This window comes from Rhincodon typus, chromosome 23, assembly GCF_021869965.1.
Source record: "Rhincodon typus isolate 14 chromosome 23, sRhiTyp1.1, whole genome shotgun sequence".
NCBI lineage: Eukaryota > Metazoa > Chordata > Chondrichthyes > Orectolobiformes > Rhincodontidae > Rhincodon > Rhincodon typus.
The window spans coordinates 11,096,803-11,119,806 of NC_063354.1; the positions used below are offsets into that span (position 1 = coordinate 11,096,803).

Consider the following 23,004-nt stretch of genomic DNA (forward strand, 5'->3'; position numbering starts at 1 on the left):
CCCGAAACATCAGCTTTCCTGCTCCTCTGATGCTGCTTGGCCTGCTGTGTTCATCCAGCTCCACACCTTGTTATCTCAGATTCTCCAGCATCGGCAGTTCCTACTATCTCTGTAACCATTATCTCCAAGTTCCTTTCTAACTCTCTCCCTCACTCCACTGATTTTTCAAAACAAATCAGCATTCTTCCACCATCATGAGGTTAGCTCCCGACCTAACAGCATGTGAGACTACCCCCACCCGGGACTGCAGTAGTTCAAGAAAGTCTCCACCACCTTCTTATGATCAGCTGGGAATAGTAATAAACAAATGCTAGCCTTGCCACGAATGCCTTAAATAAACAAATTATGTAATATTTGATTGGTGAAATTTCAACATTACTTCCAATACAATTGAATCACCGCTATTAGAACACTTAGATTAATATTATAAGTTTGAGCATCTGACAGTTAACCTTATTGGCAGCCAAAATAGGAAGAAGACTGATATTCATCATTACATTGTCTAAGTTGATGTCCATGTTCTCTAAAATAATTTAAAAATCAGACCTCTAATTTTTGTAGAAAAGGCATCCAGTGTTCATTCAAAAGCTCGTTTCTGTATTTTTTTGTGAAGTATCCAACATATGAAACAAAAGCTGTAACAAGGAGCACATCTCCACACAGTGTTTTTTCCTGTTCCTTGAACATGGCTATCGAATCACCCCAGCGTATTTTCTCTGATACCAAACCTCCAACAAGTCTGTAAGAAGATCATCACTTTTTAATGTAAATATTTTACGTTTTCTCTTATTTGTCCAGTTTGTGCATTAGACAATTATAAACGAGGACAAAGAGTAGAAAGATAATTTGTTCACAGACTTTTATCAACAACATTCTAAATCATGGTCTAGCAGATATGCAAGTGAGATCAAAGAACAAAGAAAAAAGAACAAAGAGCAAAGAAAATTACAGCACAGGAACAGGCCCTTCGGCCCTCCAAGCCTGCACCAATCCAGATCCTCTATCTAAACCTCTCGCCTATTTTCCAAGGATCTGTAACCATTTGCTCCCTGCCCATTCATGTATCTGTCTAGATACATCTTAAATGACGCTATAGTGCCCGCCTCTACCACCTCCGCTGGCAACGCGTTCCAGGCACACATCACCCTGTGTAAAAAACTTTCCACGCATATCTCCCTTAAACTTTTCCCCTCTCACCTTGAAATCGTGACCCCTAGTAATTGAGTCCCCCACTCTGGGAAAAAGCTCCTTGCTATCCACCCTATCGATACGTCTAATGATTTTGTAGACCTCAATCAGGTCCCCCCTCAACCTCTGTCTTTCTAATGTAAATAATCCTAATCTATTCAAACTCTCTTCACAGTTAGCACCCTCCATACCAGGCAACATCCTGGTGAACCTCCTCTGCACCCTCTCCAAAGCATCCACATCCTTTTGGTAATGTTGGCAACCAGAATTTTACGCAGTATTCCAAATGTGGTCGAACTAAAGTCCTATACAACTGTAACATGACCTGCCAACTCTTGTACTCAATACCCCGTCCGATGAATGAAAGCATGCCGTATGCCTTCTTGACCACTCTATCGACCTGGGTTGCCACCTTCAAGGTACAATGGACCTGAACACCCAGATCTCTCTGTGCATCAATTTTCCCCAGGGATTTTCCATTTACCGTATAGTTCGCTCTTGATTGGATCTTACAAAATGCATCACCTCGCATTTGCTTGGATTGAACTCCATCTGCCATTTCTCCGCCCAACTCTCCAATCTATCTATATTCTGCTGCTTTCTCCGACAGTCCCCTTCATTATCTGCTTCTCCACCAATCTTAGTGTCATCTGCAAAATTGCTAATCAGACCATCTATACCTTCCTCCAGATCATTTATGTATATCACAAACAACAGTGGTCCCAACACGGATCCCTGTGGAACACCACTGGTCACAGTTCTCCATTTTGAGAAACTCCCTTCCACTACAACTCTCTGTCTCCTGTTGCCCAGCCAGTTCTCTATCCATCTAGCTAGCACACCCTGGACCCCATGCGACTTCACTTTCTCCATCAGCCTACCATGGGGAACCTTATCAAATGCCTTACTGAAATCCATGTATATGACATCTACAGCTCTTCCCTCATCTATCAACTTTGTCACTTCCTCAAAGAATTCTATCAAGTTGGTAAGACATGACCTTACCTGCACAAAACCATGCTGCCTATCACTAATAAGCCCATTTTCTTCCAAATGTAAATACATCCTATCCCTCAGTATCTTCTCCAGCAGCTTCCCCATCACTGACGTCAGGCTCACCGGTCTATAATTACTTGGATTATCCTTGCTACCCTTCTTAAACAAGGGGACAACATTAGCAATTCTCCAGTCCTCCGGGACCTCACCCGTGCTCAAGGATGCTGCAAAGATATCTGTTAAGGCCCCAGCTATTTCCTCTCTTGCTTCCCTCAGTAACCTGGGATAGATCCCATCCAGACCTGGGGACTTGTCCACCCTAATGCCTTTTAGAATACCCAACACTTCCCCCCTCCCTCTGCTGACTTGACCTAGAATAATCGAATATCTATCCCTAACCTCAACATCCGTCATGTCCCTCTCCTCGGTGAATACCGACGGAAAGTACTCATTACGAATCTCACTCATTTTCTCTGACTCCTCGCATAACTTCCCTCCTTTGTCCTTGAGTGGGCCAACCCTTTCTCTAGTTACCCTCTTGCTCCTTATGTACGAATAAAAGGCTTTGGGATTTTCCTTAACCCCGTTTGCTAAAGATATTTCATGACCCCTTTTAGCCCTCTTAATTCCTCGTTTCAGATTGGTCCTACTTTCCTGACATTCTTCCAAAGCTTCGTCTGTTTTCAATCGCCTAGACCTTATGTATACTTCCTTTTTCCTCTTTGCTAGTCCCACTATTTCACCTGTCATCCATGGTTCCCTAATCTTTCCCTTTCTATCCCTCATTTTCACAGGGACATGTCTGTCCTGCACTCTCTTTAAAAGCCTCCTACATATCAAATGTGGATTTACCCTCAAACAGCTGCTTCCAATCCACATTCCCCAGCTCCTGCTGAATTTTGCTATAGTTGGCTTTTCCTCAATTTAGCACTTCCTTTAGGACCACTCTCATCTTTGTCCATCAGTATTCTAAAACTTACGGAATTGTGATCACTATTCCCAAAGTAAGCCCCTACTGAAACTTCAACCACCTGGCCGGGCTCATTCCCCAACACCAGGTCCAGTATGGCCCCTTCCCGAGTTGGACTATTTACGTACTGCTCTAGAAAACCCTCCTGGCTGCTCCTCACAAATTCTGCTCCATCTAAACCCCTAACACTAAGTGAATCCCAGTCAATGTTGGGAAAATTAAAATCTCCCATCACCACCACCCTGTTGCTCCTACATCTTTCCATAATCTGTCTACATATTTATACCTCTATCTCACGCTTGCTGTTGGGAGGCCTGTAGTACAGCCCCAACATTGTTACCGCACCCTTCCTATTTCTGAGCTCTGCTCATGTTGCCTCACTGCTCGAGTCCTTCATAGTGCCCTCCTTCAGCACAGCTGTGATATCCTCTTTGACCAGTAATGCAACTCCTCCACCCCTTTTACCTCCCTCTCTATCCCGCCTGAAGCATCTATATCCTGGGATATTTAGTTGCCAATATTGCCCTTCCCTCAACCAAGTCTCAGTAATAGCAATAACATCATACTCCCAGGTACTAATCCAAGCCCTAAGTTCATCTGCCTTACCTACTATACTTCTCGCATTAAAACAAATGCACCTCAGACCATCTGTCCCTTTGCGTTCATCATCTACTCTCTGCCTAATCTTCCCCTTCGTCACACAGACTTCATTATCTAGTTCCTTACAGGCTTTAGTTACGACCTCCTTACTGTCCACTAACTTCCTCATTTGGTTCCCATCCCCCTGCCACATTAGTTTAAACCCTCCCCAACAGCGTTAGCAAAAGCAGCCCTTAGGACATTGGTTCCAGTCCTGCCCAGGTGTAGACCGTCCGATTTGTAATAGTCCCACCTCCCCCAGAACCGGTCCCAAGGTCCCAAAAATCTGAACCCCTCCCTCCTGCACCATCTCTCAAGCCACTCATTTATCCTGCCTATTCTTTCATTTCTACTCTGACTAGATCCTGGGGTAGTTTACCCTGTTTTCGTGTGAAAGTAACCCAAAAGGTGAACGCTGCCTTTGCAAAATTCCTCTTAGCTTAATTATTGCCGAAAAGAACTGGAGGGGTATTTAGAAGAAATGACAGTAATTTTGTTGCCCTAAAGTCTTTCACAACCAATTAATTATTTTTAAAGTGTCGTCACAGACTTGAATTTTCCTTTCACAATAGCAGTGAAAGCTGAAAATGCTTATATTGAAAGGACTATTAGTCCTTGAATTTTAGCCTAGATTTTCCCCATAGTAGCCAAGCATTGACATTCATCGTGATTGCACAAAAATATCCTAATGAAATTCAGTTTGCTATCCAATAATAAGCCTAATGGTGTACAGGTATACAGTACAGGAAGTTGCAGAAAGATTGCCTTCTCATTTGCTTCTTTGCAGCAGACTAATAGATCAAATTACTCTTTCTTATTTGAACTATAAAGAAAAAACATTAAAGCGAATGATACATACTGGTCCAATTTGTCTTCCATAAACTCCAGAATAGCCAGCACATTCATTTCTAATTTTTACTGGATTTTCCCTCTGGCTTTAACAGTTTTAAAAGTATTCAAACATATATGTAAATACTTAAGCTGATTAAAATAATTTAAAAGTTTTAAGAGTTCACAACAACTTAATTCCACTTAAAATCGTGTTGTTAAAATGCCAGCCTGAACAGTGACTGATTTCTTGATGTCAAAGTGGCATCAAAGGGGCTTAACTTTGCTGAGAGTGGGGCATGCTGCAGGACTTTGGAAATTAGTTTGCCATGTGACAGCTGAGAGAGCTGATACCTAAGAACAAGGTATTCATGGATTTCTTTCCAGCAATTCACAATATTCTTGTACATCCACCTGCAGAGCTGATATGTGAGACTTCATTTATGTTTCATTGAAGGAACAGTTCCTTTGACAAACCAGATTTTTTTTTGTATTGATGCAATTTAGCTCTGGAGAGTGAAGCTTATTACTCAAGATGAGAGCACTACATTGGCTAAAGGCGACACGATCATTTATTTTAAAAATCTTTTCTTAAGAGGCCTAAACCAATGACATTGCACTACAGTATATTAACAGCTGATCTTCCTTCTGAACATATTTTTCCCTTATATATCAAAGCTAACCTACTGAAAATAAATAAGATTTTATGATCAAAGCAACATACCCTTAAATGGAGGCTCGGGTCAGTAACTGTTAAAAATTGCACAATTTTTCGCAGTTTTGTACTGTAGGAATTGGAAGTATGGAGCAAACTATAGGACAGACTGCTGGAGCAGTGTAAATATTTTGTTCACTTGAAATAATTGGCCAACATCTATTAATACTTAAGATGTTGTAGAGTCCTCCATCAACTTAACTCCCTGAAGTATTGTGCATGGCACAGAAACACCAAGAGCCTATGGTGTTCTGGAAGTCCTAAAATTCAGTGTTATTAGGCTGATAATGATTAAATGTCAATATGCTTTTCCATATTTGAAATGTCTGATTGATGTAATACTTGAACATCACTCAATTGTACTAGAGGTCAAGGATCCAGTGTGTTTGTCAAACTCAACTTTTCATCATGCCACTCTTAGTAATGCTAGAAATTTTTTTCCAAGCTCAGTAAAAGCTTAATGATGTAATGAAATATAACCCAAAGACAAATTATATTCTAAAATTATGGGGGATCTGAAACTGAGAGTTTGCTCATTTGGTTCTATTTACTCAAGTCCAAATTTACCTGTTTGCAAGTGAAATTGTCCTGTTGGTGTTATCAGCTTCTTGTTGACATTTGAGCTTTTCAGATGTGGCTTTTTCAAATTCAGCTGTCAACTTTGCTAAATTATCATCAAGTTCCTAAAAATTAATATTGATATATTGTCACAAAAGATGATTGTAATCTAGAAACTCCTGTTTGCAATCATGCCTGATATTCCTGTTATTTTAATTTTTTACATATTTCATATAAAACAAAGATAGTGATTAGTTAATAATCATATTCTAATATCACCACTGTAATATCAGGCCTGTGTGACTTTAGGGTAATACAATATAACATTCTCTTTCTTGTTTTCATGTTAAAAATATTAACACCCATCTAAATAGACTGTGTTATAAATCATTACATGTAAAAGACAATATTAAAAATAATATTGGTGCATATGCACTTAGATAACAATATATTACTGTTGCAGTTAAATTTACACTCGAGTAAAATCATTATTGTGCAGGGTGCTTCAAAAAGGATTGGAAGTGCCATATTGTAAAGTAACAGAAATTTGGAGAATGTTCCTCAGTTTTGAAGAGATGTTCCTCAGTCCTGAAGAGACGTTCCAAGATAGAAAGGAATGTGAAAGTATGCAGGATCATGCCAGGAAAGATTAGGGCTTCATTTTCAGAACTGTGAAGTCCTATTTCCCCTGAAACCATACAAATTGCTTTAAATAAAAAATCAAATACTGGAGAATGCTGAGCACTAATTTGTCAACAATATCCTTAGTAGGCATTTAGCCTTGAATTCATAAATTCAAAGATTCTAATGCCTGACTTTGGCATGGAGTTGGTACTCAACGGATTTGACTGCTTTCTCACAACCAAATTAGCAAGCACTGTATTTTATTTTATGCTCATTTTAGGTCCACAGAAAATAGGTGTAACACATACAAATTTCTGTCCCAAAGAATTATCGAGTGCAAAGACAGTCCGTGGAGGCATTGGAATTTGGCGATGATTTACCAGAGGAGGGGGTATAAGCTGATACACAGCTAACATTTATCAAATGTAGACTAAGACTGGAAAGCCTTGTAAATAGGAATATGTATTTTGAAATTAATTCACTAGGTCCAATGGAATTGTGTGGGATTTGAGGCAATGCTGAGAAACATTTAGTAAAGGACAGGATGTAATGGTAAAGGGAGAACTGGCCATTTTGATACAGAACTGGCTCAAAGGTAGGAGACTGGCTGTTTGGACTTGAGGTCTGTGGCCAGCGGTGTCCCGCAAGGATCAGTGCTCGGTCCACTGCCTTTGTCATTTATATAAAGGAGTTGGATGTGAACAAAGGAGGTACAGTTAGTAAGTTTGTAGATGACACCAAAAGTTGATGATGTAGTGAACAGCAAAAAAGGTTACCTCAGAGTACTACGGACCTTGATCAAATGGGCCAATGGGCCGATGAATTGCAGAGGAGCTTAATTTTAAAAAAAGTGAGGTGGCGCATTTTGCAAAGGCAGATCAATGCAGGACCTATACACTTAACGGTAAGATCCTGGGGGGCTGTTGCTGAACAAAGTGACCTTAAAGTGTTGGTTCATAGTTTCATGAAAGTGGAGTCACAGGTAGACAGGATAGTGAAGAAGGCATTTGGTTTGCTTGCCTTTATTGGTCAGTGCATTGAGTATAGGAATTGGTAAGTTATGTTGTGGCTGTAAAGGTCATTGGTTAGGCTACTTTTGGGATACTGCATTCAATTCTGGTCTCCCAGCTACAGGAAGGATGTTGTGAAATTTGAAAGGGTTCAGAAAAGATTTACAAGGATATTGTCAGAGTTAGAGGTTTTGAGCTATAAGGAGAGGCTGAATAGGCTGGGGCTATTTTCTCTGGAACGTCGGAGGCTGAGAAATGACCTTATAGAGGTTTATAAAATCATGAATGGTGTGGATAGGATGAATAGCCAAGGCCTTCTCCCCAGAGTAGGGGAGTCCAAAACTAGAGAGCATAGGTTAAAGGTGAAAGGGGGAAGATTTAAAAGGGACCTAAGAGGCAACTTTTCACACAGAGGGTGATGTGTGTATGGAATGAGCTGCCAGAGGAAGTGGTGGAGGCAGGTACGACTTTAACATTTAAAAGGCATAAGAATGGGTATATGATTAGGAAAGGGTTTAGAGGGATATGCGCCAAATGCTGGCAAATAGGGTTTGATAAATTTAGGATATCTGTAAGGCATGGACAAGGTGGACCAAAGGATCTGTTTCCCTGCTATGCATCTCTAGAACTCTATGACTAAGGGTCAGGACTGCCTGGTTCAAGCCTGACCTGCTCCAGAAGTGTATCTAAAGAGATTGATTAGAAATGACTACAGCCAGTAAAGTGTATCAAATTCCTGGCACTTCAAACTCCAAGCATTATTTTATGACCCTTTTGTGACACAATGGTAGTGTCCCTAACTCTGAGCCAGGAGACAAGACTTCAAGTCCCAGCTGTTCCAGAGATATGTAAGTACATCACTGAATAGGTTGATCAGACAATATCTATCATGGTAAAATTGTTGATGAGTTTGAGTAAGACAGAACTAGGATTTAAAAGTCATTCAGGAGTTGTTTGAAACACAAGAATCATTTATGGTCAACTTGGAGATGATAAATATAAAGTATAAATGCAATTTGACAAATATACAACTTTTGAAATATATTATTCTGTATCATGTGTATTAAAATTTCTTATTAAATGTTTAAAATAACAATTAAAAGTTGTACATTATTTGACATGCATACTCACATTTATCATACGTGTGATACCAGCAAGTTTCTCTTGTGCAGCTGCCAGTTCAGCATTGGCCTGTGCCAGAGCTATCCTCTTAGGTTCCACTTCCAAAAAGACTTCATAAAATTTGACAATATTTATACACCATGAACACAGACCAGCAGCAGCAATGGATTTAGTACGAATAAAATCAGCATCAAACATTGGATTATCAAGAATTGGCCTGTTAAATATGATGTAACCAAGTAAATTTTATATCAGGATTATTGAAATGTTAACAATTCATTTAAAGAAAACGGTCCTTAAAAATGTAATCACATTACACACTAAATACCACAATGGAGCTCCAACACTGAAGTAATCAATCAAATAAATGTTCACGCAGGACAAAAGCTTAAAATAATTTACAGAAAGTCCTATGTTCCCAACCATGCCATGTGTTCATCTGCCTTACCAGTCAGACCACTTGAACTGAAATAAATGCTGTTTATCAGTCCTCAGGGACAGGAATGGTTGTTGGAAGTTCCGGAATTTAGATGCTTTAAAAGAAATAGGGAGGGTGGAAAAAGAGGCAGGGGAGTGGCATTGCTAGTCAGGGCTAGTATAGCAGCTACTGAAAGGCAGTTCGAGAATGATACGTCTAAACAGTCGGTTTGGGTTGAGGTCCGGAACAAGCAAGGAGCAGTCACTTTGTTGAGGGTTTTTTACAGACCCCCTAATAGTTGCAGAGAAGTACAGGAGTGGATTGGGAGGCAGATACTGGAAAGGTACAGAAGTCACAGGGTTGTAGTCATGGGTGACTTCAACTTTCCAAATATTGATTGGAAACATTTTAGTTGTAATAGTTTAGATGGAGCGGATTTTGGCCAGTGTGTTCAGGAAGGATTCCTGACACAGTATGTAGATAGACCAACATGAGGAGAGGCCACTTTGGATTTGGTGCTTGGCAATGAATCAGGCCAAGTGTTAGACCTGTTGGTAGGAGAGCATTTTGGCTCTAGCGATCATAACTCTGTTATTTTTACAATAGTCATGGAAACGGATAGGTACATACAGCAGGGTAAGGTTTATAATTGGGGGAAGGGTAATTACAATTCTGTTAGGCAAGAACTGGTTAACATAAAATAGGAACATACGCTGTCAGGGAAGAGCACAATAGAAATGTGGAGATTGTTTAAGGAATGCATACTGATTGTGCTCGATATGTTTGTCCCTAGCAGGCAGGGAAGATGCGGTCAAGTGAGGGAGCCTTGGTTCTCAAGAGAGGTTGAACGACTGGTTAAGAGGAAGAAGGATGCTTATATAAGGTTTAGGAAACAAGGAACGGAAAAGGCTCTAGAGGGATACAAGTTATCCAGGAAGGAGCTGAAGAAAGGGCTTAGGAGAGCTATAAGGGGGCATGAGAAAACCTTGGCAGATAGGATCAAGGAAAACTCCAAGGCTTTTTACACATACGTGAGGAATAAGAGAACGACCAGAGAAAGGGTAGGGCCGATCAAGGATTGTAAAGGGAATTTGTGCACGGAGCCTAAAGAGATAGGAGAGGTCCTTAATGAATACTTTTCTTCGGTATTCACAACTGAGCGGGACCTAGTTGTAGGGGAGGACAGTGTGAAACAGGCTGGTAGGCTAGAGGAGGTCGATGTTAGTAAGGAAGCTGTGCGAGGAATTTTGAGGAAGTTGAAGATAGATAAGTCCCCCGGGCCTGATGGGATTTATCCAAGGATTTTATGGGAAGTGAGGGAAGAGATCACAGGGCCTTTGGCGATGATCTTTTTGTCCTCACTGTCCACGGGTATAGTGCCAGAAGATTGGAGAGAGGCAAACGTCATTCCCTTGTTCAAAAAAGGGAATAGGGATAACCCCAGAAATTACAAGCCAGTTAGTCTTACGTTAGTGGTGGGAAAATTATTGGAAAGGGCACTGAGAGATAGGATTTATGATCACTTGGAAAGGCATAGTTTGATTCGTGATAGTCAGAATGGATTTGTGAGGGGTGGATCACGCCTCACAAACATTATTGAATTCTTTGAAGAGGTGACCAGACACGTGGATGAAGGTAGAGCAGTGGACGTGGTATACACAGATTTAAGTAATGCATTTGATAAGGTTCCCCATGGTAGGCTAATGCAGAAGGTATGGGATAGGGGGAAATGTGGCAGATTGGATTCAGAATTGGCTGACCCTTAGAAGACGAAGGGTGGTAGTGGATGGAAAATATTCAACATCGTGCTCAGTTACGAGTGGTGTACCACAAGGATCTGTTCTGGGTCCTCTTCTAGTTGTGATTTTTGTAAATGATTTGGATGAAGGAGTGGAAGGGTGGATTAGTAAGGTTGCGGATGATACAAAGGTGGGTGGCGTTGTGGACAGTGCAGAGGGCTGTTCTAGGTTACAAAGGGACATTGATAGGATGCAGAGCTGGGCTGAGAAGTGGCTGATGGAGTTTAACCCTGAAAAGTGTGAGGTGATTCATTTTGGAAGGACAAACTCGAAAGCAGAATACAGGGTTAAAAGAAAGATTCTTGGCAACGTGGAGGAACAGAGGGATCTAAGGATTCATGTCCACAGTTCCCTGAAAGCTGCCACCCAGGTGGATAGAGTTGTTAAGAAGATGTAGTGCGTGTTAGCTTTCACTAATGGAGGGATTGAGTTCAAGAGCCGTGAAGTTATGCTCCAGCTATACAAAAGCCTGGTTTGGCCACATCTGGAGTATTGTGTCCAGTTCTGGTCGCCTCATTACAGGAAAGATGTGGAAGCATTGGAAAAGGTGCAGAGGAGATTTACCAGGATGTTGCCTGGAATGGAGGGAAGGCCTTATGAGGAAAGGTTGAGAGAGCTAGGGCTTTTCTCTTTAGAAGGACGAAGGATGAGGGGATGACTTGATAGAGGTGTATAAAATGATCAGAGGTATAGATAGAGTAGACAGCCAGAGACATTTTCCTTGGGTGGAGGTAGCTATTACAAGGGGACATAGTTTTAAAGTGAGTGGAGGTAGATATAGGGAAGACGTCAGAGGTAGGTTCTTTACTCAGAGAGTGGTAGGGGCGTGGAATGCATTGCCAGAGAGGGGAGTGGAGTCAGCCTCATTAGGGACATTTAAGCGGCTATTAGATAGGTATATGGATGATAGTATAAGGTAGGGGTGGAGGTTAGACAGACCTTAGGATTAGGGTAAAAGTTCGGCACAACATCGTGGGCCGAAGGGCCTGTACTGTGCTCTACTGTTCTATGTTCTATGTTCTACTTCGCTCTTTGCCTTGCTCCTGTCTGCCTTGACTGTTTGACTTGCTCTTTTTCTCAACTGAACCAGCCTCAAACTGATCTCTTTTTTCTAATGTATCTCTGGAATCCCCCTACAAACCCACCCCCTTACTAGTTTAAATTCTCCCGAGTAGCTCTAGCAAATCTCCCTACCACTATATTAGTCCCCTTCCAAATCATGCGTAACCCGTCCTTATTCTTCAGGTCGCTTCTACCCTAGAATCTCCAGAAGAGATTCCAATGATCCAAAAACATGTATCCTTCAAATCCTTGCTAAGGAATAAAAGATAAAGATTTGAAAAAGAGTTTAGAAATACATGAGGAAGTAAATCAAGTTGCCATCCAATCGGCAGCCGACAGTGCTATGAGGGTTCCTGCTACAGATTCTGATCCAGATGTCTATATCCTCACAGGTAATGATGCAGTCTACTTCCTGACAGAGTTCCAGAAATGTTCTTGCCTGCAGTAAAGCTGCAATCCCACTCCCACCCTACATTCCCCCTCCCTGATAATAATGAGAGCCCATACATTCAAATTGTGTTCCAAGAGAGTTGAGAATGCTGCTACAAATTAATACTTCAAGCCAAAAATATTTCTGGGGATACGGGATATGGGAATAAAGAAGTAAATGTTCATGGTTAAATTTTAATGTTTAAATTACTGTCCTAAAAGAACTTTGGAGAGATGCAGAGAAAAGGGTTGATTATACGTTTACTCTGATATAGCTATTGAGCATGTGACAAGGAAGTAGCTTGTCAGGTTTCAGTAGTGTGTATATTCTTACCCTGCCTTGCAAATAGCTATATTTAACAAAGCCTGTTAATCATTCCTAGATGAATTCTGACCTCACATCACAACAGGCTTTCTCCCCCTGAGTGATGTTTACAATGATGCAGTTGTCTCACTACAAATCAGTGCTGCAGCACGATCATTAAGCTGCTCTAGACCACTTATTTACATATGCAAAGTCCTCAGGCCCATTTCAAGCAGAGATGAAGGGTGCCTCATTAATGTCCTTAATCAATTTGGCAGATGATTCGCCTTTGACTGTAAAGGCATATGTATTTCCCAATTCCCATTTTCAGGGATTGGTAGACTATGTAGAGTATGAAAGACAATTTCTAGGCACATGCGTTTCAAATACAAATGTATAATAAACACTATCCAAATCTGCATATTTGTCAAGAAAATATCAGATTTAAAAAAATCATGGACATGGTATCAATTTATAGCTCATGCAATTAAAATTAGATTTAACACACAATCAATAAAAATATTCATAACCAACCATACCTTTTCATTAAAACAGAATTTATTATATATATATTAAATGTATAGATTGTTTTAACTCATATCAAGGTATAAAATTCAAAGGAATCAAAAACTTCAAATTCGTTGACTTACCGGAAAGCTTTCAAAGATGACTCAGGGATATGTTCCTTGTCATAGTTTATTAGTGAATCTAAAAAAGTATCCACTTTACCCATCATAACTTTAGCAGCTTTCCAGCTTTTGTCTTTTGGGAGTTTTCCACTTGGTGCTAAAAGGATCATTACAGCAGCTGCCACAAGAACTACAGCATCTGGTGGGGAGCCAAAAGATTTCAGCTCTGTCAAGTTGTTCTAAAAAGAAAAAAGAATCTGGTTAATACTTTAAAACAAAATATGAAAATAAATATCCTAAGAGAATATCACTCAGAGATAGCAAGAAATGCAGATTCTGGAGTCAGAGATAACACAGTATGGAGCTGAAGGAACACAGCAGGTCAGGCTGCATCAGAGGAGCAGGAAAGTTGACGTTTCGGGTCGGGTAGAGTGCAAATCTACTCTAAAACCTTAGAGTATAACTGGAGTGGGAAGGGTCTTTGATTATGTTGATTGCTTTCCTGAGGCAGTGGGATGTCTAGATGGAATCAATGGAATGGAAAGCCACTTTGCGTGATGGACTGGGCTATGTTCATGACTCTCTATCGTCTCTTACATCTTTGGTTCTTTCAACCAAAGGCCCAATACCCCACTATGGACAGGACCAATGTAATATACAAGATTCCCTGCAAAGACTGCGACAAACATTACATTGGGCAAAATGGAAGGAAATTAGCCACAAGAGTACACAAACATCAACTGGCAACAAAAAGACACGACCAATACTCACTCATCTCCATCCACATGGATAAGGAAAACCACCAGTTCGAATGGGACAACAGCAGGACCCTGGGACAGGTGAAGCAGAGACAAGCATGGGACTTCCTAGAAGCCTGGTTCTCCACTAAGAAAGCCAGCAATAAACACATAGAGCTAGACCCCATATACACCCCATTGCGAAGGAAAACCAGACGTGAGGTAACCCAGCTCAACGGACACCAGAGTTTAAATAACAGGCAGGAAAATACAACGGCGTTTCATCGGAGGCTGCACTGATGATGTTACCCAGCAGGGTAATGAAACATCTGTGGAACAACAATGAACCAGTTCAGTGAGCCAACCAACCACAACACCCACAACCCGAGCTACAAATCTACTCTAAAATCTTAGAGACCTACGGGCGAAGCACGCTCAAGTTGGCATGAAAATGGGAAAATTATGCCAAATGTCAGAGTGCTACCTGTGAACAACTCTACTTCCTACACGATGTCCCACACTGCGTATTACCACGCAGTGTGAGATACAAACCCCCCATCAACAACCCACAAGCTTGTAGGACAGCAGAACACAACCACAAGATGATGAAAGCAATAATCAACGATGCACACAACCCGCTCCACAGATATGACAGAGAAATTATGTGCCAAAAAACTTCATTCCTAGAAGCTACCAACTAAGACTGGACAACAGACCTAGAACGAGCCATTGACATTAGTCAACAGACCACAAGAGCCAAGAAAAGACAGATCCTACAGGAAAAATTAGCCAAACTAACCCACTAAAATGACAAAAACAGAGCAGACACCTAGATAAGAAACCTTTGAGACAGGAAACTGACAGACACAGAGAAAGCTGTTCTAATTCGCGGACTCAACTACAACCACAGAGACACCAACAACACAGAATTCCTAGCCACACTGGAAGCCACACTGAAGACCAATGGCATCAATGAAGAAACACAACAAGCCATAGGACGGACAGTGATCCCAACACTGACCAGAAAAAGTGAACTTAACACTCTCAACGCATTGAAAAGGGAGGCCCCAGAAGGACTGAAAAAGGACAAAAACGTCATAATACTACCAGCAGACAAAGGGCGCATGACGGTAATACTAAATAAAGGGATTACCTCTCCAAGGCATAGACTCTACTAACTGTCGAGGACACATACTAGCAAGTACAGACAGACCCGACACCACAACTGGGCAACAAGATTCTCAACACACTAAAGAGACTCAAACAGACCAGACAAATTAAGAAAACAGACGACCTAAGAATGAAACCTGAAGAAACTAACACCCTCTGATTCTACGGCCTCCCGAAGGTACACAAACCAGAAGTACCCCTCAGAACCATAGTCTCCCTGCCAGGCATGCCATCACATAGATTAGTCAAAGAGTTACAAAGGATACTAAAGCACCTCGTCAGCAATTCACCCTACTCAATCCACTCAGCCCAGGAGTTCCTTAATTCCATCAAGGACATAAGAATAGATGATGACAAGACCATGGTATTATTTGACATTACTGCCCTATTCACATCGATAGACAAAGCACTAGCAAGAGAAACACTGGCAACACTACTAAAACAAGAACAAGACCTGCATGACACCATCTCCGCAGACAACATGCTGAAGCTGCTGGACCTCTGCCTCATCACCCACTTCACCTTTAATGGCCAAATATATGAACAGATCAACGGGACACCCATGGGATCACCTATCTCCAGACTAATAGCTGAAGCGGTGATGCAGAGACTTGAAAGCATGGCCCTTCTGCTAATCCAACTGAAACTATGGATACAATATGTGGATGACACCTTCATCATTATTAAACAGACCAAATTAGGGGAGACCCACAAACTAATAAACAACATCCTTATCAGGATCAGGTTCACCAGGGAAGAGGAAAAGAACAAACAGCTCCAATTCCTGGACGTCATGGTGGAACGCAGGACCAACGGGGAATTCTTAACAAAGGTACACAGGAAAGTCACACACACTGACCAAGTTCTGAATTTCAACAGCAACTATCCTAACACGCACAAACGAAGTTATGTGAGAACATTATTTAAACGGGCAACAAAACAGAACACAACAACACAGAACTACGCCAAAAAGAAGAAGAGTACATCTTCCAAGTATTCAAAGACAACGGATACCCGAATAACTGGGTCAGAAGATGCTTATAACACAAACAACACCAAGAAGATACTGCATGCCCCAACACACTCATCACGCTACCTTACATCAAGAACACATCTGAACTGACCTCAGGACTCCTACGATCACTGGGCAGCACATGAACCCCATGTCAACCCTACGCCAACTGCTAACCCGAATCAAAGACCCGCTACCCCTATGAACAGGACCAATGTCATATACAAGATTCCCTGCAAAGATTGTGACAAACATTACATTGGACAAACAGGAAGGAAATTAGCCACAAGGGTACATGAACATCAACTGGCCACAAAAATACACGACCAATACTCACTCATCTCCATCCACATGGATAAGGAAAACCACCAGTTCGATTGGGACAACACCAGGATCCTGGGACAGGCAAAGCAGAGACAAGCATAGGAATTCCTAGAAGCCTGGTTCTCCACTAAGAAAGCCAGCAATAACCACATAGAGCTAGACCCCATTTACACCCCATTGTGAAGGAAAACCGGACGTGAGGTAACCCAGCTCAACGGACACCAGAGTTTAAATAACAGGCGGGAAAACACAACAGCGCTTCATCGGAGGCTGCACTGATGATGTTACCCCCCGCAGGGTAATGAAACGTCTGTGGAACAATGAACCAGTTTAGTGAGCCAACCAACCACAACATCCAGTTATACCCTCTTCCATCAGGCAGAAGATATAAAAGTTTGAACACATGTAAGAACAGATTCAAGAACAGCTTTTTCCCCATTGTTATCAGACTTTTGAATGGACCTTTCAAATATTAATGTTGATCTCTCTCTCTGCACCTTGTCTGCAGCTGTAGCACTATATTCTGCATTCTGTTTTGTTACCCTCATGCCTTTGTATGGTACAATCTGCCTGTATTGTTTGCAAAACAACAGTTTTCACTGTATTTCAGCACATGTGACTGTCAAATAAAATCAAAATCAAATCAAAAAAGAGCAAGGGATTGGCTTCCAATGAACCCAACCCCTTCCTGATGCTGGACTTTCAATTGGCACAGAACATCTGACAATGAGGCAAGTTGTACTCAGCTGAAGGCTAATTTGACAGGGTTTGTGATGTGGTTGGCCTGCATAGTAAGTCCTCTGCCCAGTAGCATCCAACCAAATTCATAGATAATTAATAATCTCCACAGATTAATGTAAAATGTGACTATAGAGCTTTGAAATCAGCATTCAAAAAGATACAATTGTTGTTGGAATTGTTGATGAGCCCTTTTTTCAGAATTATTGCAGTCCAAAGAAGATTTGATTTTTGTGAAAGCCATTCAGTTGCTTAGTGAATTTGAAGTTCAGAAGCAACACAGCTTGATCCCAAGAGGAGAAGATCAACATTATCAAAGGAAATCTGCAGAATGCATTCAATTCTTAATATACAGCATTCCTAAGGATACACCTGAGAAGCTAGTACAGAGAGAAAGCCAGATATCAGTTAATAAGAGTAGGTTCAGCACTGTGTGGCAAGAAAGTTTTATGAGCAAAAATGATGTCCTGTTATTAAAAAAGAATGCTGTATCTTTAAAAATATAGATGACTTCCGGATCATGTACAGATGTAGGACACAATTACAAAGTAGTGGAAAATTAAATAGCTACTCACATAAAGACCTTAATGTGGTAGTGCAACCTACAATAAAAGTGACAACCAATGTTCAGGGAAATTGGTGTTCCAACCAATTCATTTTGGTGAAAAACTAATTTATGTCAATGGATATCTTATTAATTTTAAGCTTACTACAGAGGTGACTGTCACCATATTATCAGATCCCATATAATGGTTGAAGAAGCAATGATTATAGCCTCGAGTGATTCAACACACCTGAAGATTAAATGTAAGCTACATGTAACTGCACAATACAGGTTGTGTCAGAGAGTGGAGAAATCGTATAAGTACTTTATAATCAAAAATTCTTGCTCTTGAACACAAATATTTGTATGGATTTCAACCTTATTCAAGCGACTGAAGGAGTTAAGTCAGTTATAATCGACAACGAACTGGTCAAGAGACAGCTGTCATGGCACAACTGTCGACAGAGATGCTAGCTATAGAACACTGTTCAAAGAACAGCCAGTCATGGAACCACAGGTCAAGGAAATGTTAGTTGTTGAACAACCAGTCAAAGGACACCTGGTAGAATATCTTTTAGGGCTTCCTGGACTTATGTCGGAACCCACTGAGATTACATATGTTGGTATAGGAGAATTGTTTCATATTGTCAGGGGATGGAAACCTATAACTACATAGGTTTTCGAGAAATGTTTTCCACTCTTATCAACACTGAAGAGAATTCAGTTGTCAAAAATTAGCTAAGTTTGCAAGAAGGTGCAAATTATTAGAAAGGTAATGAGCAGGATTACCCATCTGAACAAATTGGTGAATCTTTAGCTAAGTTGTTCAGGCAACATCTCATCCTGTCGAACAAGTAGTTAAAGCAGGTTCAGGTTTGATTTCAGACAATGAGACAACCCAAGTTCAAGAGGAACATTTTAGTTGTTCAGTTTCCACTGAAGAATCTTCAGGACCAGCAGTAACCAGATGTTATTTGTATAGCTAAAAGAGTTGTACAAAGGAAACAAGACGTCTTGTCTCATTGCAGATCCATCATCCACCAATAATTGACTGGGATAAACGCAAAGAAAACCATAGGTTTCCACGCGGACCATAGGCTGCTCTTTCATTAAAGAGAGATAATTGATGATTAGTTTAATCCAAGCAGCACTATGTCTTGGCCAAGAAGGCAACAGTGGTCCCAGCACCAATTCTTGCAGCACACCACTGGCCATAGGCCTCCAGTCTGAACACCATCTTTACCACCACCGTCTGTCTTCTACCATCCTGCCGATTGGTTAGCTCATCCGGGAACCCATGTGATCTCACGTTGCTAACCAGTGTACCATGCAGAAGCTTGTTGAATACTCTGGTAGAGTCCATGTAGATGACATCTATCACTCTGCCTTCATCAGTCTTCTTGGTTACCTCATCAGAAAACTCCATGGAATTTGTGAGACACGATTTCCCAAGCACAAAGACATGCTGATGATCCCTAATCAGTCCTTGCCTTTCCAAATACATGTAAATCCTATCTCTCAGAATCCACTCCAACACTTTACTCAGCACTGATGTTAGGCTCACCAGTCTCTAGTTCCCTGGTTTTCCCTCGCAGCCTTTCTTAAATAATGACACAACATTAGCACCCTCCAGTCTTCCGACACCTCACCCATGGCTGTGGATGATACCAATATCTTTACTAGGGGCCTCACATTTCCTTCCCTAGCTTCCCACAACTTCCTGGGATACAATGATCGGGTCTGGGGGATTTATCTATCTTTACGCACTTTCAGAACTCCAGCACTTCCTCTTCTGTAATGTGGACTTTTGTCACCTCAAGAACTTATAAATTTCAATGAAGTCACTTTTGACTTTTTGAAACTCCAGAGAACATTGGCCTAGCCTGTCTAGCCTTTCCTCATAAGGTAATCTGCTCATTCCAGATATTAGTCTCATAAACTTCATTAAGTAGCATGCTTGATGGACTGAATGGCCTACTTCTGCCCTGGTGCCTTATGGTCTTATTAACAAATCAATTGGCCAATAATCTGAATGGCCTGGGTTTCTGGATCCCACCTTGCACTCTCCTGAGCAAGGTAATTTATGGCAGGAATGAAACTGGCCAATGAGCACGATGGCTGGATTTGCCAATTTTTGTACTCAGCCATTTCCATGCTGTTGGAGATATTAAAAATATCAAGTAAATTTCTTTAAATTACCTGTCCTTTCTAATTTTTCTCTTGCACTTATCCAAACTTACATTCTCTCTTTATTTTTCTTTCTATACTTTATTACCTACTTGGCTGATGTGTGGATTACACTAACACCAACAACAGAACAAAAACAAAGTTGCTGGAAAAGCTCAGCAGGTCTGGCAGCATCTGTGAAGGAGAAAACAGAGTTAACGTTTCGGGTCCGGTGACCCTTCTTCAGAACTGTTTCTTGTTATTTGTAGAGATCAGGGATTTTCTTTCTTTTAACAGCTTTTAATACATTATGAAGGGAAAGGCGAGTTTCTCTGGGTGTATCAGGGTTAGTGGGTGGGCGGTAATTATTAGAAGGGAACCTCTACTCCCATCCTAACAGATTGGGGCTTGTGTTTTAGGTTAATTATCAGAGGTGTTTGGCTTTCCCCCCTTCGTAACACTGTCTTCTCCACTTTCATCTCCAATCTTCCTTCCGTTGCTCACCTCACAAATGCCTTTCATCTGATAATTTTACTGTCGTGGACGTTTTACTCTTTAATTTCTTAGGTAAGGACTTTGAGCGAAAATGCCATGGTACCTATAATAGGTCTTTTCAGAGAGCTCAATGATTTTATATGAAAGTCAGGTTTATATCTCAGATGGCAGATTTGCTTCTGCTGCAGCTGAAGTTTGGCTATCCCATCAGATGGCAGTTGGCTCTCCCCCCAATTTTCCAAATGCGCTCATCTTTATACCCATTATGACAAAATAGTGTTTCTTAAGTAGGATTGGTTTGATGTTGTCAACACCATCAGATTTAAATTCAATTGAATTTGGTAGCTCAGGTCCTAGTTCAAATTGATTGGCTAAATTCAAACTTGTTGTCCAGATACCAAAACAAAACTGCTGTTTTACCTGCCAACTGTAAGGCTTTTGATACACCTATTTCAATTTTAGAGCTCTCTGTACTGGCAACTTTAGCTGCTGCTCCCAGACTTACATTTTAAAAATCTCTAAGCACAAAAAATAACACGTCACCTCTTAAAAGGACTATGCACACTTTCCCCACAATCATTTTTCCAAGAAATTCTAACTTCCTGCCTTCCAATTCACAAATACTTCGCAATTTCGCAGCAACCTCCTCTGTCCATACACGCAACATCCTTGGTTTGAAAAAAATTAAATCGCTCCCTTCTCACCTTAAATCTTTGTAGTCTAGTTTTGGACTCCCCCACCCTAGGAAAAAGACCTAGGCTATACACCTTATCCATGCCTCTCGTGATTTTATAAACCTCTGTATGATCATCTCTCAGCTTCCAACACTCCAGGGCAAAATGCCCCAAACTATTCAGCCTCTCCCTATAGCTTAAAACCACGAGTCTCAGCAACATCCTTGCAAATCTTTTCTGCACCTTCTCAAGATCAACAATATCCTTCCTATAGAAGGGAAATCAGAACTGAACACAGTATTCTAAAAGTGGCCTCACTGATATCCTGTACAGTTGCAAGATGACGTATTAACTCCTATATTCAATGCACTGACCAATGAAGGCAAGCGTGCCAAATGCCTTCTTCACCACCCTTCTACCAGTGACTCCATTTTCAAAGAACAGTGCATCTGCACCTGTAGATCTCTTTGTTCGACAATACTCTTCAGGGCCCGAGCATTAATTGTACAAGTCCTGCCCAGGTTGGCCTTACCAAAATGCAACACCTCACATTATGTAAATTAAACTCCATCTGTGACCCCTCGACCCATTGGCCCGTCTGATCAAGGTCCCATTGTACTCTGGGATAATCTTCTTCACTGTCCACCACACCACCTTTTTGGTGTCATCTGCAAACTTACTAACTATACCACCTATATTCATATCCAAATCACTTATATAAATAACAAAAAGCAGTGGATGCAGCACCGATCCTTGTGGAATACCACAGATCGCAGGCTTCCAATCTGAAAAGCAACCCTCAACCACAACCCTCTGTCTCCTACCTTCAAGGCAATTTTATATCTAATTACCTTTGTTGAAGTCCATATAGACAATGTCTACTGCTCTGCCTTCATTAATCTTCTCTGTCATCTCTTTAAAAAAGTCAGTCAAATTAGTGAGACAATTTCTGTCGCAAAAAGTAATGTTGACTATCCCTAATCCATCCTTACTTTTCCAAATGTTTATAAATTCTGTCCCTCGGAATCCCCTAAACAACTTACCCACCACTGACATAAGGTTTACCAGTTTATAGTTCCCTGGCCTTTCCTTACAACCTTTCTTAAATAATGGTGTCACATTAGCCAACTTCCAGTCTTCCGCAACCTCACTGTGGCTGTCGATGATACAAATATCTCAGCAGGGACCCAGCAATGTGTTCGCTAGCTTCCCACAAAGTTCTAGGAAACACCTGATCAGGTCCCAGGGAATTACCTACCTTTATCCATTTTAAGACCTCTAGCACCTCTTCCTAATATGACCTCTTTTCAAAACATCACTATTTACTTCCCAAGTTCCCTAGGTTCCATCTCCTGTGGTTCCACACATAGACAACCACATTGGTCTTTGAGGGACCCTATTCTCTCCCCAGTTGCTCTTTCACCCTTAATGTACAGATAAAATCTCTTTGGATGCTCCTTAACTGTATTTGCCAAAGCTATCTCATGTCCTCTTTTTGCCCTTCTGATTTCCTTCTTAAATATATTTCTACTGCCCTTATACTCCTCTACATATTCACTCAATCCCAGCTATCTATTCTTGACATATGTCTTCTTCTTTTTCTTGATCAGAGCTCAATTTCTCTAGTCATCCAGTATTTCCTATACCTACTAGCCTTGTTCCTGTCTAATACTGTCAAAATTGGCCTTACTCCAATTTAGAACTTTAACTTTTTGATTAGTTCTATCTTTTCCATAGCAATTTTAAAACAAAGAGAATTATGATCACTTGCCCCAAAGTGCTCCCCCACCGATACCTCAGTCACTGCCCTGCCTTATTCCCCAAGAAGGTCAAGTACTGCTCCTTCTCCTGTG

The 23,004-nt window shown here is 41.0% G+C and overlaps 1 protein-coding gene across 1 annotated transcript in view; it reads right to left on the reverse strand.

Moving 5' to 3' along the window:
- Window positions 1-23,004, reverse strand: part of LOC109928243 (dynein axonemal heavy chain 17-like) — a 334,316-nt gene that overhangs the window by 73,801 nt on the left and 237,511 nt on the right. The window contains exons 43-46 of the mRNA XM_048610756.1: window positions 13,313-13,530; window positions 8,660-8,867; window positions 5,904-6,019; window positions 547-739 (exon numbers count right to left, since the gene is read on the reverse strand). Coding sequence (XP_048466713.1) covers window positions 547-739; window positions 5,904-6,019; window positions 8,660-8,867; window positions 13,313-13,530 — 735 coding nt within the window. The remainder of the gene's footprint in view (window positions 1-546; window positions 740-5,903; window positions 6,020-8,659; window positions 8,868-13,312; window positions 13,531-23,004) is intronic.